Raw genomic sequence first — 19,371 nt, forward strand, 5'->3', positions numbered from 1 at the left:
GGAAGGAAGGAAGGAAGGAAGGAAGGAAGGAAGGAAGGAAGGAAGGAAGGAAGGAAGGAAGGAAGGAAGGAAGGGGAACTGCTGGAGAGAAAGGGCGCCAATTTGGCCGAGGATCCAAGTCCAGTTTTTACCCGGTGTCAGGGGTTCAGTTGCATTCTCGGGCAGGGAATCAGGAGGCTCCTGCAGCTGCTTTATCTACAGCAGAGGCTAACTATATTTTAATGTGAGTGCTGGCCAACTATACCAAGGTTGTGTCTACCGATAGAGACCCAGTAATGGAGACCACACGGGTGTTTTTCCAAAACAAAATAATCTTTTTACTGAAGGATTTCGAGTTCACACATACATACAAAATAATCAGTCTCTCAATTCACATACACTCAAGGTTCCTTTAGAGTTACAGAAAGAATATAAAAATAGTTTCTTAATTACTTGGAGGTAGGTAGGTATATTTCGGTTTATACTCGCCTGCTTCCAGGAGTCCTGTCTTGTTGCAATGGAAAAAGTGGAGGATAAGGGTTCTCAGGGGTAGTTACTAATTCACACTGCCAGAACCAGCTACCTAGTGTGTGTGTCTATGGATGTCTTTGGCTGCACATCCCAAAGAGATCCAGTAAAGACGAAGAGGTTTTAAAGCAGGGAAGAGGGGAGGGGGTAGGAGGATGTGTGGCCAGCCTGAATCATGGTCTTGCGTTGATGGTGGAATGTGGCTGGCCCAGCTCTTAAAGCATGGTCCTTGTGTTATATAGTCGGATCTCCAGGTGGGTGGCACCTTGCCAAGCTGTAGTCCCACCTACTCACAAGTCCATCCCATGAACTACCTGATTGGTGAATGTAGAAAGGGGCAGGTGTTCCTATGGGTTGGGCTCTATCTCATGAAATACCATTTGGCTAGGTGTGAAGTCGCTTCTTCCTGTTTCTTCTTTGAAGTACAAATGAATCTTGGCTTTCCCAGGCCAGTTTGGTACAGTCAGGGGTCATTTTGTAGAAAAAGAGGTGCAGGAGCACATTAGCATAACTTATTTGCATATGCCACACCCCCTGACATCACCGGAAGTGTGTCAGAAGGCAACACCCACCGCTCAGGCTCCACTGGACTGTTTTGGATTGCTAGCTATTGGGGGGGGGTGCAGATTTGTCCTCGCAGAGGAGGGAGAGCTTGTACCTGAATAAAACTTGGTCTTAAAGGTGCCACTGGACTGTTTTGGACTGGGGGGCCGAGGGGGGGCTCTGCAGCTTACCTGGCTGCATCTTGCACTGACTGAGGGCTGCTGGGAGCAGAGGGTGGGGCTTGTTGCATGTGCCCGCCCCCTGGCTCTTTACTGCCGGAGCTCCGCTCCTGTGCGCTCCTGCAGGAAATGACCCCTGGGTACCGTCAACAGGAAACTGCTATACAGATGCAGAGCAAGTCCATGCTCTACGTGGCATCTCATCTTTGCAATAATGGGGGATCTTCTTCTCTGGGTTGTCGTTTTCTGCTAACAATGGCTAACATGTGCTTCTTCTTCCCATGATCCTCTCTGAGCTGAATGTGTGCAAGCTACATTAACATAAAATGCAGGCAAGTGTTTCCTATGTGAATTCTGTCTCACAGTAGGTAATTCCAAACAGTTTTCTCTAGGCTCATGGCATACAAGTGTGTGCACAGTCCATTTGTTGTGTGTAGCAGATATAAATCATAAAATGAGTCTGTTTCTCGACACCATGAAAGCATATGCCCGGAATAAAACTCCGTTGGTCTTCATGGTGCCACTGGACTCAAACTTTGTTCTGTTGCAAAAAAAAATAAACACCGAAGACTGGCGTCCAGGAGCCCTGCCGGAAAGATCTGCAAGAGTTTTTTTGGGGGGAGGCGAAAGCTGTCAAGAGAGTCCAAGCAGGCTCCCGCCTTCACTGCCCTGCTGCAGTCCATCCCGGCCACCCACCGCCGAAACTCGGAGCAAAAAAGGGAGAAAATGACAAAATGCAATGCCAGCCAGGGAGAAGGTCTGTTTTCAAAGCAGCTGGTTTTTGCGGGCGTGAGTGTGTAGAACAGAGAGAGATTTCAGCAGCCGGCAGGCCCAGAAAGATCCGGGCAGCCATTTAGTTTTAAAATGCACCCATCTGAGGGAGGCAGGGAACCTCTCGCAACCCATCTCCCAGTGGTGGGGCGCGACGAGAGGAGTGCGTGGGCAGCCATTTAGATTTAAAATGCACCCTTCTGGGGTCAGAGTGGTGCCCCCTTCCAAGGCCACCCTAGGCCACTGCCTAAAAATTGTCTATGACAGGCCGGCTCTGGTCATATGTATGCTTCCTTGGAAGTATGGGCCTAACTGCATGTCATGTTTTCTCCAGGGACATATCTGGGTCATCTGGGAAGCTATGTCACAAAGTTCTGTGTTTCCTAGCTCAACACATGCACAAATCAAGTTGGAGCCATGGTACATGGAACAAAGGGGTTTAGACCTGAAGTGGCCCTGGTAGGATTGCCAAGTCCTACCTGTTGCTGCAGCGGGGGACTCCCGGCTCATTCCTGGAGTGCGCACACGCGTGCCGCAACCACGTCACCTGGAAGTGATGCAATCACACCGGGCATGCTGGGGGCGGGGCCACAACCATCCGAGGGAAAACCATAGAGTTTTCCCTCGGATGACTGTGGCCCCGCCCCCAGCGTGCCCGGCATGGTCGCGTCACTTCTGGGTGATGTGCACGTCACGTACTTTGGGGGTGGGGTTCCCCCCGGGGCCCGATCAGCCGCCGGCGGGGAATGGGCCTCTGGGGCGGGGGTTTCCCCACCCCCCGGGGGGACTTGGCAAGCCTAGGGCCTGGGGTGCTATTTGCTCCACTGTGGAAGTGTAATGCTCATCAGTATGGTTACAGCCCCACAAATAGCACCCCTGGGGTCATTTCAGTTTAGGAAAATGCATGGGGTAGGGTAAAGTCTAGTCCTCAATTACAACTAACTTTTGCAGAACTGTGCCCATTAAATTTTATTGTAATGAACAGAAAAAGAAGAAAACTTCACTTTGAACTCTTTTTCTTGGTGGTAAAATCTTTACCATCGTTTTGATGGTATTTATTACAATTTAATGTCCTCTTGTTTACATTTTTGGGTCATGTAATATAAGAAGGAACCTAATAGAACAAAGTTTAAAGGCTCTTTTAAAACAGCTGTAAAACGTAGGAAAGCTATTTTAGTAATTGTAGCTGGAATGGAACCTTTCAGTGGTAAATACAGTTCATAGTTGAAAGTTTATTGGTCTTAGTAGCCCTTAATAGTGTTTCATTAGCTCTTTAATTTCTGTAGTCCATAGTTAAAAGGAGCTGTGCTAGATGAGAGAAACATTTAAAAGAGCAGGTGGTGGAAACCTGTTGTGCTGTCAATGGTTTTAGTCTTAATCTGGACAAAATCTGTTGATATTAACAGAGGGACTCTGTGTAAATCTAAAGTGATTGAGGGAAGAATTTAGCCTGAGGGGCCAGTTTACTTACCACTTAATGCTGCTTGTCACCTCCTGGATTTCAGAAATGCAGGAGGATTGCAAGTCACTATTTAAGAAGCTGACTAGGAATCATGCTTGGTCAAATATGCTTCTTTCACCTTTGTGGAATTATTATGGATTTCAGTCTTTGGGAACGAGAGAAGAACATAGATGAGACTGAAGGTGCAATATGTAACATCTCTAAAAGGAAGAGAGGCTACAGCTGAGTGGTAGAAGGCTCTGGACTCAGTCTCTGCCCTTTCCAGTGAAAAGAACTGAAGACAGCAGGGCAGGTAAAGAGTTTGGTAAGATAGTGCCCCTTGCAACAGACAGGCTAGCAAATGAAAATCTCATTGCATCTTTTGGAATGCAAGGTTAACTGTGGTATGTTTATTGCAAAGAGATTACCATGGAACAGTCTGTTTCCCCTGTGATATTTGTGTGTATTTGTGTATATTGGTTTAGCCTCATGGGGTGGAGCCTAGGGGTATGCACACACAAAAAATCAGTATTTTTCGGGTTCGGGTTATTGAACCAGAAAAATATCAGTATTTCCCGATATTCCTGAATGCCAATATTAGTATGCCAAGGCAGGGCAGGCTGAGCAGGGGCTAATCTCCATGGTGGGTACAGCTCCTCTTCTGATGGCAGGGTAGGTAGTCATTCCTCTTTCCCGCCACACCACCATTTATCCTGCCCTCACCATCGCTGCACTTGCCTGTGCTTGCAAGGTAGAGAGCTGTGGTAGATGCTGCCTACGGCAGCAATGCTTGTAGGAACTGGCAGAATTTGAGGACTCCTCTCCAGGTAATGTGATGGCTGTGGCTCTTCCTGGCTGCTGCTCTGCCCTCCCACTTTCCTCACTTCACCCGCCAGCCATCACCTGCCTGAAGTGCCTCCCCCCTCCCGCTGCTCCAATGGAGTAGTGTTATCTGCACATGCACAGATAACACTCCTTTGTTTTAAGGGAATTTAAGCCCCCCAATGTTTTTTTTTTAAGTTTCCAGATTTTTCTGCAAACCTAGGGGGTCACCCAAGTTTGCAGAAAAACTTGTTTGGGGTAAGTATGCCCCCTATCTGTGGAAATAAGTATCCGCACATAGGGAACTGTTGGGAATTAGATATATACAAAAGGGGACCCACAACAAAACGTTGCACAATGTGTTGTGGCTTGTTTTAACTTGTAATTGCAGTGTAGGATTCGCAGTCACTAAATGTATATACTCCTCGAGATGAGTCCCAATCAGTATAGTACACAGAATGTATGCAAAGCAGGGATGCTTTTATTTTGTTTCCATGTTGTCTTGGTGTATTCCTGGATGATTTAACTGTAAATCTCACAGTTCTTTGAATGTCTGCATTGTTTTCCTTTCCCTTCTCCCTTGTTCCCTCACTTGGTCTGAGGGTAAGGGAAAGTTTTCCCTTCCCTCCTCCCTTGTTCCCTCACACAGCCTGTGGATGGCTTCTGCTTTGGGGCCTTGGAAGTCCCACCCTGTATCCATCGGGCCAGCCAGGGTGGGGTCTGTGGGTCCCCGTGAGACCAGTGCCATTCTTCTGCAGCCCCCCATGTTTTCCAGGTGTTGGCTGTGTAAGCCCCAGCCCTGCTGGTCTATCAGTTGCTAACAATAACAAAAACAACCGTGATGTTATATTATGAAAATATATTTAGCTTACTATTCTGTAGTGAATCGTATTTCTTCATCACATTATAAAAATATATGCATACACACAATGGGAATTGCATATCATACCGTTTCACATAACAGCTTTTTCTAAGTGTGCTTCGTAAATACCATTAATTTACACGTCAGCAATTCTAATCCGTGAATTAACACACAACATTCTTCCCACTTCAATGAACCAGATTCTTTCAGTTGCTGGCAGGCCTGAGTGGTGGCTTGGGAAGTAGTCTTTCTGCCCCTGTCACACTCCTGGCCTCCCACATACTCCCTTCCACAGCAGCAGTGGGAGCAGCAGCTCTCCAGAAGTCACAATGGATTGTCCAAATACAGAGATCAGTTCCTCTAAGGTTGCCAGCTCCACGTTGGGAAATTCCTGGAGATTTGGGCATGGAATCTTGGGAGGGTGAGGTTTGAACTTGGAAGTGACCTCAGCAGGTATAATACCATAAATTCCACCCTTCAAAGCAGCCATTTTCTCCAGGGGAACTGATCTCTGTCATCTGGAGATCAGTTGTAATTCTGGGATGTTGCCAGCCATCACCTGGAGGTTATCAACATTCGTTCCCCTGGAGGAAGTAACCACTTTGGAGGGTGCAGTCTATGGCATTATATCTGTCTAAAGTCCCTCCCTGCCTCAATCCCCACGATCCCCAGGCTCCACCCCTCAAATATCCAGGAATTTCCCAACATGGAGTTGGCATCCCTATCTCCTTCCCACCCAACAGCCAACCTACCTTTATCGGCCCCTCTGTCTTCAGCTTTCCATCTGACAAGCATTCATTTCACTGCTCCCTGGCAGTCTTTCAGCAGCAGCTGGACGAACACTTGTCAGGGATGCTCTAGATTGACCCTGCATTGAGCAAGGGGTTGGACTAGATGGCCTGTATGCCCCCTTTCAACTCTGCGATTCTATGATTCTTTCCCCCTGCAACTTCTACTGAGGAAAACTATGGTCTTTCTACACAGTGGGGACTAAAGCAGTTGACATTATTCTCCCCTCCTTTTTATCCACACAACAACTCTATGATGTAGGTTAGGCTGAAAGTGTGCGACTGGTCCCAAATCATCCAGTGAGCTTCCACAGCAAGATGGGGTTCTAAACCTGGGTCTTGAAAACCTACTCTGAAGCTCTGGCCATTATACTACACTGACTTTCATAGAGTGGCTGCTGTTGAACAGTAGCATACAGCCAGGCCTAGTTGAATCATGAGAGTCAGGTGGTATCAAGGCATCCAGAGGGTGCTGCTATGCCTAGGTTTACCAGTGACCAGGTGAGACCTGGAGATCCCTCAGAATTACAACTGAACTCCAGACAACAGAGATCTGTCCTTCTGGAGAAAATGGGCGGACTCTGTGGCATATCCAGCTGAGGCCTCTCCCCTTCCCAAATTTTGTACTCAGACTTCACCACAGAATCTTCAGGAATTTCAAAACCTGGAGTGGGCAATCCTAGGCCTGGCCTGCTATGTAGCCACTCATACTGCAGGAGTTATCTTTCCTGATCAGAGCACCCCAGTCTTGCTTTTGCTTACTCTCCTCTCTGTCTCTCTCTCTTTCCGGCTATCTCTCACTATTGATGCAGTGGGGTCTGGAGTAGATCCCTGTGGAGGCTATTTCAAAAGGTATTCAAGGGATTCAACTGTCCCTAAAGGTTGAGGGTTCCCCCCCCCTTTTTTGGATTTTTTTCTGCAGACCCAGAGAGTCCCCTGAGTCTGTAGAAAAAGCTGCTGGGGGACCTTGTGCCCCGTATCTGTGGAAATAAGTATCCGCATGCAGAGGGGACGGTTGAGAATTAGATATATACATAGTTATTGTAGTTTAGGGAAAAGTCTACCTCTTCTGCTGTAATGGAGTGGTAGTGGAAAATCAGGAGATCTAGGTTAATGACAAAATTAATTTAGGATGGAAGGCCAAGAATGTGTTTCGTATTGTCCCTAATCAATTTGTGGGAAAATTACCATATGCTGCATGTAACTTTGGGCTAAATTTAAATGTTCACAGATTGTAATTTGTGTCTTGTTAGTATTAGTATCTTCTTAAAAAATGCATAGGATTGTGATCTCAGATGTCTTCTCAACTGTTGATCATCCATGTTAAAGGGACACACTAGTGATTCTTTTGTTTCCACATGATGGTGGTACTCCCAAGCAGCAAGAGGCCTACTTGTTAAGGCAGTTGCCTCCAGTTCCTTGCTGCCACTCCACAGGCTGCTGGGGGGGGAGGGAAAAGGGGGTGTCACCCTGAAACAATGCCATCACTTCCAGTTTGTGACCGGAACTCACATTGTACATTGACACAACGCCAGTGTGGCTATTCCTGCCCTGCATTTTCTCTCACCGAGTTGCCGGCTGTGGCTGGCAACCCTATTACTGATGAAGAAGGGGAACCACTTTGGTTTTTTTGCAAGCAGCTCCCCCTCCCCAGCTCTTCTCCAGTGCCAGGAGAAGAGGCTTGTTTTGTGCCAGTTCTTCTTGTGTGTCGTGGGGAGCCAGGTCTTCCTGTGCTTTGCACTCTAATGACCAGGAAAGGACCCCATCAGGCAGTTTCCCAATGTGTGTGTATTGTCTGATTCCCCCCGCCCCCATCACTCACAGCTGAAAGTGTAAAGTCATATGAGGTCATCTGAAAACAAATTTTTCCTATGGTAGTTTATGAGCATAGATGCAACTTATTTTGTGCTTCAGTCAGACTCTGAAGGAGACACACACTGGCACAGGGTATGAAGAGAGGTGACCAGCCAGATGGAGAAAAATGTAGAACTGAGATGAACAGAGATGAACAACAAACCTGGAACCGTTAACATAGTTTTACCTATCTCTTTTTTAATATCATAGAGATAAGTTTTATAGCCATTTATACCTACTCATGGTTCAACTGCATACTTTTACTTGTTGTATCTGATGATTGCTTATGCACTTTAAGATAATATTTCCTTTTCCTGAAATTGGAGTTATTTGGTCTGTGGAACCACAGGTAAACCCTAACCATTACTTATGCTTATCAAAGTGTAAGAGTAAATGCCTAGTAAGGCATATCTCTAACCATTCAGATTTCCAAAATTTCTTCCTAACTGCAGGGTGGCAGAGTCTGAATCTGAACAAAGGGTCTGACTATAGGCCATCAGACTGTAATGCTTCTAGTGGCCGGCTGGTGGCAGTGGAGAATAAACCCTATTTGTGAAAAAGGAGTGGTTATGTTAGGGCTGGAAAGATAAACTCCTTTTTGAGGTCTTGCCATTTCAGACTGGGGCCAGCTAAGTAAATCCCTGTGCTCATTTTTTGATTACTTTAATAGTGTTATTTATTCAGTGATGCAATAAAACATTATGTATAAATGAAATGTTTTTATTGGAAGCTGCCTTGACAAAGTACATAATTGTGACTGTGCAGTCTGGAAGACAACATGTCTGGGAATGAGTACAATATTTACACTAATTTAATTAATTTTTCACTCTGTAGAAAGAATGTGCCAACTTCATCAAAGTGCTTAAGACTTATAACCAAACACACTTGTATGTCTGTGGAACAGGGGCTTTCCATCCAGTGTGCACATACATTGAAGTTGGAGGACATCCTGAGGTAAGTGTGAATCAACATAAATCCACATTTTGTTTGTTTGTTTTTTTAATCTTCAGTACATTTATCAATAATCTGCCCCCCCCTTTCTGAAGTGCATTGTACTGAATTAATCCATCATGTTTCATCCCTGAATAGTCCATGTGTCTGGGGAAGATGGCAGAGGTGTTATCTGGGTGGGGAGATTATGATTGTCTGTCTTATTTATTACCCACTTTTTTGCCGTGGTTGGCTCCCAAAGTGGCTTACATCATTAGTATTCAATAAAAAGGCACGGTTTATTGGGAATGTGCAAGTGTCTGGACAGCAGTCTCCTCTGACCCTAATTTAAAAATTTAATTCAGCCAACAGGGATTACATCAGAGTCTTCTTTTAATGGGAGAGGTGGAAAATCGTGTCTTTATTCCTGCAGTAGGACTTTAAAAAATCCTATAACTCAAGGTGGATCGCATCTATAGCCACTGGAAACTTTACCTAACAAGTATTAAATTCGCAGGTAAAAAGTAGAGTTGTGTGTGTTTCCCAGTTCACCTTCACCTCTTCAGTTCATAACTGGTAGTTCATTGTCTAACCATGTCACATTATCAGCAGCTTTGTCCTACAGACACCTTTTCCTTCAAGGATTTTATTTATATTTTTTAGATTTGTATCCCACCTCTCTCTAGGAGTGTGCAATTTTTTTCACAGACCCACCCAAAAATTCGGGATTTCCAAAAAATACCCTGGATCTCTACCAGTAAAGTATTCGGATCAGGAATTTAAAAAAAAAAATCCCAAATTTTAGGGGGTCCAATTGACCCAAACCAAAAAGTACAGAAGGGAAAAATGCAGCGGCAAAACCACACAAAAAAACCCAACTCAGAGACAGCTCCGCTGGGGCTTTTTTGGGTGGTGCCTTTAAACCGGACTGCTCAGCAGAGCCCACAGAACAACTGATTCTGCGGGGACACCTCTCCCCACAGGCTCAGCTGCGGCTCTGCCGGGCAGCTTGGTTTTAACTGGACTGCCCAACAGAGGCCACAAAGCAGCTGATCCTGCAGGGAGAATGCTCCCCACAGGCTCAGATGGGGCTCTCTTCTGCAGTTTGGTTGAACAGCACAAAAGAGCCCCAGCTGAGCTGATGGGGAGTGTGCCTCCCATCAGCTGTTTTGCGGGCTGTCTTCAGCGTTGCCTTTAAACACTACCTGCTTAAAGGGACTGCAGAAGAAAGGCCAGAAACAGCTGAGCGGTGGGAACAATCTGCTCCAGCCACTCAGCTGTTTTCCCCGGTTTGCCAGTAATTTCTGATTATATCTGGGATTGGGGGGGGGGATTTTTTTTTTGTTGTTTTTTTGTTTTCCTGAAAAATCCCAGATGCATGTGGGATGTTGAAATATACTTGAAAAATATGGATAAGGTTTTTTCAGGTATATTTTCAGTTCAAGCAGGCCAAAATGCACACCCCTACCCCTCTTTTGGAACATGGGGTTCAGGGTGGCTCACAACATTTTAAAAGACATAAAACGGAACCATAAGGTTCTTCAGTTTGGTATAGTGGTTAAGTGCGTGGACTCAAATCTGGGAGAACCGGTTTTGATTCCCCGCTCCTCCACTTGCACCTGGCTGGATGACCTTGGGCAAGCCGTAGTCCTGATAAGAGCTGTTCTTGAAAAAAAGTGCAGCTTCTGTCAAGTGTTCTCTCAGCCCCACCTACCTCACAGGGTGTCTGTTGTGGGGAGGGGAAGGGGAAGGAGTTTGTAAGCCGCTCTGAGACACCTTTGGGTTGTGAAGAGCGGGGTATAAATCCAATCTCCTCCTCCTCTTCATTAAAACAGTTAAAACAGCTAAAATCTGTTAAGGGCGCTTCCTACTCTGTGGGGTAGGACATAATCACAGGCTCCCCACTCCCCTTTTAGGGCATCACATACTACTTCTATATGTATCTCAGTTTTCCACACTGTTTCTGTTTTTGTCTGGAGAGGAAGCTGTTTTTTCATATGTGAATACTTATTGCATGGATGGGAACAGTGCTCTTGAACATCTCACAGTTTTTGCTGGATCTCTGGCAGGAGAGTTCTTCATAGGTTGTGCTCCTTGCACTTCAGCTGTCCATGTTCTGTGGTTTACAAAACGTGGTTAGGTTAACTCCAGCAGAACTGCAACGAGGGCTTAGATCTCAGGTGCTGGAAAACAACTGGCCAAATGTTTACAGATGAAGGAGCACTTTGCAATGTTAGTGCTTAGTGTAAAGGGCACCTGCTCAATACTAGGACACATGCTTTTCATAAAGAAGAGTTAAATCCTGGAAATCCTAAGTTCATTAGATCTCAGGAAGGAGGGCTGGGAAACATTGCTGAGACTTTGGATGGGGTTTCTTGATCGTAGGTGGCCATGCACACATGTTGCACACACAATACACTCTGCTCCAATGACTACAGAAGTTGGCAGCCATGACATGCATGGAGCTGCTGTGGGCACCTGTATGTATGTGTGTGTGTGTGTATGAAGACTCATAGTGTTACATTATATGTAAAAATGTTACATACTACATAAACATAATATTAAAAAGAAGCCCAATGTGACTGTTGCATTTAGAGCCCTGAGGGCATTTAAAAATCCATAAAACAGATTTGCTCGATTTTTTTTCTTCCTCAGAAGACACACATTTAATTTATGGAAGTGATTTTAAGTTGATCCTTATATTACATTTGCCCACTCTGATACTAGAAACACATTTACTGGAAAGCTGCCTTGTGGATTTGACAGACAGGGTTGCAAATTGCTGCAAAAATAATTACCTCATCATTCAAGTTGAGGAGAGTACACTTGATCATCTAAAACTCTGATTCAGTCCTAGCGGAAGATTAACATATCCCTGCAGTGATGACTTGAAGACTCTTGAGATCATTTTTCCTCCTCTTCATCAGAAGTCTATTAACTTTTTAAACAAGTGTTCTCTGAATATTACTATTTAACATTCAGTTTTTAGTAGAAAGGTGTTTAGCGTAAGTTGCATTTATTTTCTTAAGTTTGGCTGGATGGGTGGGTATTTTTGTGTGTGTGTGCGTGCATTTGCGTGTATGTGCTTGCATGCCTGGAAGTCATGGTGACCCCTACTGCGGCTTGGATGTTTTCCAGAGAGGTGGCTTAGCCTGCCTCTGCATCCCAAGCCCTGGATTCCTCCTAGTTACTTGCCAGAGTTGGCCCTGCTTAGCTTCCAAGATCTGACAAAGTTGGGCTTGCCTGAGCTATCCAGGTCAGAGTAGTTGTGTTTATTTTCTTGAATGCTTTATTCTAATCTATATTTGAAGAAATTAGTAGTTGTCTTTTGACCATGACCCCCCCCCCCGAGGATATGTCACTACTTAACACATTAAACAGATTTTTGTTTCCTATGTTTAGCTCTGTAATTGGTAGACATATTAATTAACCTAGTTCCTTAAGATAAATGTCAATCAATTACTGGGTATCTGCAAAGGAGACTGTTTGCAGATAGATGGCAAATATGAGGTTATAAGCTTTCACAATTTTATATGCATGCAAGATTACCCACAAATGTGTTTGCAAACACGCTCGTGTGCATGTGATTGCCAAAGCATGGGAGGGAAAAATTAGGGATGAGAAGGTAATGTAACTCTTCACGCTCAGTGTGAACTGCTTGATTCAGCTGCACTATATGTTCTGTACTCGCTCTGAAGACTCTCTCTGACAAGCATTACTGTCAGTTGTGTCTGAACTGGAGGGATGCAATGTTTCATCATTAATTAATATAACCAAGTGGCAATTTTTTCCTGATACATAAAGGAATACAGGACTTTAAACATGTGCAAAATGTGCAATTCCTGAAAACAATGCATAGCTCCAGAAGCAAATCTACTTCAAAAATTTGAGCCTCTGGCATTCGTTTTGTCCAGTCTCCAGTTCTGAGGATTTCTCTCTGCTCTATGTTGGCTTCTAACAGTGCAGTCCTGGATAGATCTGGTCCAGACTGGATTGTACTATGAATGTCATGGAGTGTGACTCTAAGCAAACAAGTGTGGGCACAGACAAGGAGAACACACAGGTGTGTTATAGTAGTACGATATATGCATAAATTATGATCATATACCACTGTTGAGTTTCAGACTTTCCTTTCAAAAAGCCTCCAAGGAATCTCTCTTTTAAAAGTGCTTGTTGTGACATGCAGGTATTGTCTTAAAGTAAACTATATATTTTTCTTTCCAAAAATTATTTTGATCCATGTGCAAATTTATGCACAGTTTAATTAAATACATCATGTGTTCTTCAACTGAATGGGAATCTGATTCTCTCCCAGTGATTTTGTTTGAGGAGAAGGAATATAGCTCCTGTTTCCTTGGAGGTGACAGCGGTTTTTCATTGTGCTCTTCTCAGTACTAGTTGTTCCAGTTACCATAACAGGACAACTTCCAACAAGCTGCAAATGCATTCTCAAAGACGGCCTTCCGCTGGCAGCAGAGGTGAAGTGATTTGGTCCTGTTCCCTTTCTGGAAAAGATGCACCCAACAAGGTTGTCTCGTGTTAGTTTTTCCTGGCTAGAGAAGCACTCAAAAGTGCAAGTTATATGCTCAAGCATGTACTTCCTATGTTACATTCCTTCGCAATCTAAACAGTCAGCTGGAAGGGTGTCTTGGAGGTTACGGCCATGTGTCACGTGTGAACACTGACAATGCATTGGCATGGTTCGGACACCTGGTAGTTCCCACCCAGTCATCTCCAGGAATGTGTAGAGCTCTTGACTCAGTCAAGGCCCAACTTGTATGATCACAGCAGCATTTTCTTAATCTGTCGTGGTGGCAACTTGTAGAATAGCCAAGTGTGTTGGTTTTGGCATGTTGACTCATGTCATTGAGAGATTGGGGGTGGGGACATGTGGCAGTGGCAGTGATAACATGACATCACTTCAGGAAAACCTGAAATTGACATCACACCTTTCTCAGGATTGCTAAAAACTCTGTGTCAGAACCCCTGAGTTTTCAGTGATTCTTAGAGAATACTGACATAACTTCTGTGTTTTCACTGGAAGTGATATCATGCTGACAGCCCAATGAGTATTTTAAAAAATTCTCCGACCACCACTCTGTGCGGTGATGGGGGGAAAGAGACAGGGCCTGGGAGCCCTGCCCTGCCCTGTAGAACCTTGTTTTCATTCCATCACTAGTTTTGCTTATCTTGTTTTTTCTTGTCAAAACAGGTTAGAAATGATCTCTAGCACTTAGGGTTGCAATCCAGTAGCTGGCAAGTGGTGGGAGTTGTGGGGGGGCAGTGATGGGAGTGCTGTTGGCAAATGGCATTATATCACTTCCAGGGAGAAAAATAGAGAGTTCCTGGCAATTCCTACAGTGGAGTGACATCATGTGTGTATTTTCCTCCAAAGTGACATAACGCTGAAGTGCCAACAGCTTCTTTTTTTTCCTTCCACCATCCACTGGAACAGGAAATAAAGTAATCATTTATACTTCCTTAGTCACAGCTTAGATAAAAGTCTACAAACTTTTAAAGCCTGTGATCACCTTGGGAATTCTGACACAGGATGGTGGGCACAAACTACACAATAGCTGTCTCAGGAGGTGAAACTAACCACAAAATGGCTGCCATAAGAGACAGAGCCAGCCACATGTTAAGAAATGGGGTCACGCATAACCATAATACTAACTCTTCAACATTTCAGGCAGAAGCACTATTTAACAGGGTGCCTTTTAAAATGAGTGAACTGTTTAAAAATATTTGCTTGTGTACACCCAACTTTCAGTCATACAGTGAAGATCCCTGTGCTGTGGTAGCAGCTGCTTCCGAAGCAACTTTTAAAAAATCTTCACAGCCAATTGATCTACAGTGGCCAATCGGAAGCCCTATTGGGCGGGACTCCCACCTGTGTCTACCCACTTTCTAAAAGCACATGATGAGCACCAGAAGAGGTGTCTGTGGATGCCACATTGGGGACCCCTGGCTTAGATACATCTGCAGGGCTTTTGAATAAACCTCCACAAATATGAAAACATGGAGTCTGTTAAGCATGAGAGAAAAGAAGAAAGGTATACAAAATCATAGTATGAAGCTACCAGAAGGAATTTCCAATATGGAATGAAAGTTCCCGTGGTTTGGTTTGTAACAATAATGTATCAAATTTGATTAAATAAATAACAGTGTGTGAGGCAGTCTGGTACTGCTGTACTGGTTGATAGTCTTTCTGACAATGAAATATGAAAGCATGAATGTGCTTGACAAGATAAACTATCTGTCATTAAATTAATGTCATGCCATTCGTCCTCTTTGAAATGCTATTTTGAAATGCACATCTCCTAACATGGGCACTCAGAATTATAAATTGCTTGAGAAGCAATGGTTTGTTCCAAATCCAGCAACTAAAGGATGCCATATTTAGTGATCAGTAAAGTTTGTTTTGGAGCTGCGGTGGCTCAAGTGGTTAAGACGCTGAACTGCAGGCTGTGGAAGGTCAGTAGTTCAGCAGTTTGAGACCCGAGTGCCGCATGACGGAGTGAGCTCCCGTCTCTAGTTCCAGCTCCTGCCAAGCTAGCAGTTCGAATGCAAGAAATTGCCAGTAGATAAATAGGTACCACTTTGGGGGGAAGGGAACAGCATTCCGTGCACCTTGGTGTTTAGTCATGCCAGCCACATGACCACGGAAACATCTTCAGACAGCGCTGGCTCTTCGGCTTTGAAACGGAGATGAGCACCGCAACCCTAGAGTCGGATTCGACTGGCTTTCGAGCAAGGGAACCTTTACCTTTATTTTACCTTAAAGTTTGTTTGGTGGAGCTGCGGTGGCTCAGTGGTTAAAACACTGAACTGCAGGCTGGAAGGTTGGTAGTTCAGCAGTTCAAGACCCAAGTGTCGCATGACAGAGTGAACTCCCATCTCTGGTTCCAGCTCTTGCCAACCTAGCAGTTTAAAAACAAGAAATTGCAAGTAGATAGATACCGCTTTGGTGGGAAGGTAACAGCATTCCATGTGCCTTGACATCTAGTCATGCCGGCCACATGACCACGGAAATGTCTTCGGACAGCACTTGCTCTTCAGCTTGGAAACAGAGATGAGCACCACAACCCTAGAGTTGGATTCGACTGACTTTCGAGCAAGGGAAACCTTTACCTTTACCTTACAGTTTGTTCATTAATGGAGTTCAAGAGTAAAAAACCATGAAGCAACAGATGAAAGGAAATGCTTTTATATTAGAAACATGAATATTTTAAAGATTTTTTATATGGGTCAGTCATTTCCATAGTGGTGTCTTCCAAGAAGCTTCACTTGGGTCAAGAATGAGACGCAGGGCTGACTGCATGTGCCTATTCATCACTTGATGTCATATCAGTCAGTTGATTTTGTCCATATGTGTGTACTGTCTCCATCAAAGTGTATTGTGAGAAATTTTACTGCAGTTTGAAAGTTCTGCATACAGTGGTTGAAGCAAACACACATGTCATCGCTTGAAGCTGCAGTCCATCAGTGATGAGCATAAGTGCATGAACTCCCCTTTGGGTGTTCCAGACTATCATCTTGAATGGAATAAAACTTCCAACCCATGCTGATTTCTTTCTTTGCTCATTCATAATGTGGGGTGCAACCAATGTATGTTTAGTATGGTATGGGCAGCAGTGTGAACACAAGACTCAGGGTGTGGGAGCAGTGAAATAGGCAAATTTCATGCTGGGGATTATTAGGGAAAGCACTGAAAATAAAATGGACAATAATATAAGTCCCTTGTATAGATATATGGTGTGGTCACATTTGGCGTACTATGTACAGTTCTGGTCACCAAATCTTAACTAGAAAAAGGACCAGGGGTCATTTCGTAGAAAAAGAGCTAGGGGAACTCATTAGCATAACTCATTAGCATATGCCACGCCCCCTGACATCAGGGGCCCGGCGGTGGACCTGCAAGGCCGGCGGAAGTGCGAGGAAGCCCCGCCAAGGCCCTCCCTGGCCCCAGGCAGGCAGGGGTGGGGAGAGGTGGCGAGGAAGCAACTTACCCTCCCTCTTCTCCTGCCTCCTCCTGGCTGAATGAGGGCTGGAAGCGGGGTGGCCAGAAGCAGGGGGCGGGGCTTCATCGTGTTCCCCGCCCCCTGCACCTCACCCGGGGGAACTGCATTCCCCCACGTTCCCCCCTGAAATGACCTCTGAAAAGGACCCACTATAAATGCTGCGATCTACTGGGCCCCTGAGGAGAGCTTAGCAGGAGGAGTCACCGAGGAGGGCCTGACAAGTGGGACCACTGGGGTGACCTGTGAGACTGCTGACAGACTGGCGAGAGCCTGCTGAGAAGTCACTGGTAGCTTGGCGAGTTGTGTGGGCCCCAGTTTCCAGATGGTTTCAGCTGGCTCCAACAGTGCTTGGGTGGCTCTGGCTGCACTCAGGTGTCTCTTGTCATCTCTGAGTGATCTCAGGTGGCTTGTTTGATTTCACCTACTCTGGCTGCTCCTTGGCTGACCCAGTTGTTTCCCTTTAGTAGCCGCTTGCTGGACTGTGCCAGACTGTGCTACAAGCACAGAACCTATATTGGGTTGGCACATCTCCCTTTGTGGGTCAGGCATTGGCCTGTGGAACCCCCTGCTGGCTGGCATGTTTCATCTGTGGGGTTGCGCTAGATGGAAGGCCAGTGGGCTCAGTGTGTTAGAACTAGAGAAGAGGGCTTGTGGACAACAGCTCATGATCATGTGAATTCTATCTGCAGGGAAGAGGGGGGCCAAAGGACTTGGGGACTCTTGGTGTGGAGACATACTGGCAGCAGACTTTCACCCCCCCCCCATAACATTAGCACTATATATAGAGGGCTTACTAATTTATTTGTTGCATTATTTATAGTAAATAGAGAGTTTATTTGTATTTGTGTGCTATTGGGAGGGGGGTTAGAATCTGTAGTGTCACGGGGTATAATCAGGGTTTTTTTTATGTATGCAGTAGCCAAACTAATGTATGCAGTAGCCAAATCACTCGCTCACAACTTTAATGCCAGTAGTTCACAAAGTTCACAAAGTAGAATTTTTGCTCACAGGACTCCACAGCTTAGACGGAGCATTGGTCCCAACTCTGGGAATCTGCTGCTATCCCTTTCTCAATGTATTCCATCCAGATGTTCAGTTGGGCTGCTGTCTAAAAGATCGCAGGCTACACTTGTTAGTTTCCAAAGTGTGGGTTAAGAATATAAGAGCCATCTCCAATCAGGCTAAAGGTCCATCTTGCCTGGCATTCAATTTCAGCCCAAACCTGTGACCTTGCAAACAAGACATAATATGGCTCTTTCCTGTTCTATGTCCCAGCACCTGAGGTATACTGCCTCTGCACCTGGAGGTTCCATTTAACTCCATACATTTCGTCTAATCCTTTTGAAAAAGTCATCACCATATCATGTGGGAAGGAATTCCTGCTACCCTTTAGCAATTTTTTTAAAAAATCACATTTCTGATACGAAACTTGTTTCCGATAAGAATTCCAAACGGAGTAGTTCTGTGCCCCCAGTATCTGAGGCACGCTGCCTCTGCACCTGTCGGTTTTACTGAATTCCATATATTTGGTCTGATCTTTTTTTAAACAGCTATCACTATAGCACGTGGCAAGAAATGCTACCCCTATGTAAAGTTAGCAATTACAAAATAACAACAACAAAAAATCAATAAAATCATATTTCTGATACTAAGCTTTCATTTCCAGCAAGACTTTCCAGTCTGAGCGACACCAGTCTAAATGAATTGATTTCAGTGGGGTCAGACTGGAGTTAACGCTGCATAGGATTGCAGCACAAGTAGTGCTTCAGTTCTTTCCCTCCTCCTTAGACTTCCCAGAGCCTTTTGCACGGGAGGCAAGCTAAGCAGCCAGGCTGGGTCCCTGCACTCCCAGGCGGGGGAACCTTGGGCCCGAAGGTCCAAGCTTTGACTGGAGCCAGCAGCTGTGCGCAGCGTTTCCCCCCCTCCCCCGGCAAAGCCATGAGACAAGATCAGAATTGAAGCTTCTGGCTCTCTCCCGCGGTCATGGCAAGAAGGTGCCGTCCTCTTGGGGCTGCTCTCTGCCTAACTGCCCGCCTCCTAAACCCCCGATCCTCCCACACCCCGAAGGGGAGAAGAGCCCCTCCCAAGCCAGCCAGCCTCCCTGGCCGGGCAACTAAACTGCTTCTGGCAAGGCTGTGGAAGACCCTGGGAGGCTACACAGCGGCGGGGCCAGTGCTGGAGGACAGCAGCTGTGCAGAGGCAGCGGCGGGAGAGGGAGGCCATTTAGCTGCTCACGCGGAAAGATTCATTACTTGGCAAGGAGGAGGAGGCTTCCAGTGAGCCTCCTCCTGCCCGCACGCCAAGCGATCTACCTCAGCAGCTGCACCACTCGCTAGCTCCATCGACATCCTCTTCTCTCCCCCCCCCCCCAGCGCCTCCTAGGGCTCTCTGGCCCCTCCTTGCTTAACAAGGCGAAGACCACAGATCCCCTGGCCAGCTTGCCTAGAAGGGTGGGGACGGTCCCTGCTGGAGGGCCCACAGTGTGCCGTGCATCCCCTCGAGCCACCGGAGGCTTCACCTCCGCAGGGCTCTGGGTGATGCAAAGCATTTGCAGGGTGCGGGCCTGGGAGCCTCCAGCTCCAGCATGGGTGGGGTGGCAGGCCAGTGGGGCGCCCTTCTAAAGTGGAAGAACCATTCCCTCTCTCCAGTGCGG

General features: G+C 45.8%; 1 protein-coding gene across 1 annotated transcript in view; it reads left to right on the top strand.

Moving 5' to 3' along the window:
* SEMA3A (semaphorin 3A) overlaps window positions 1-19,371 on the top strand; it is a 397,277-nt gene that overhangs the window by 174,772 nt on the left and 203,134 nt on the right. The window contains exon 4 of the mRNA XM_015422974.1: window positions 8,602-8,721. Coding sequence (XP_015278460.1) covers window positions 8,602-8,721 — 120 coding nt within the window. The remainder of the gene's footprint in view (window positions 1-8,601; window positions 8,722-19,371) is intronic.

This window comes from Gekko japonicus, unplaced genomic scaffold (genome assembly GCF_001447785.1).
Source record: "Gekko japonicus isolate JY-2015 unplaced genomic scaffold, Gekko_japonicus_V1.1 scaffold145, whole genome shotgun sequence".
In the NCBI taxonomy this organism is placed as follows: Eukaryota; Metazoa; Chordata; class Lepidosauria; order Squamata; family Gekkonidae; genus Gekko; species Gekko japonicus.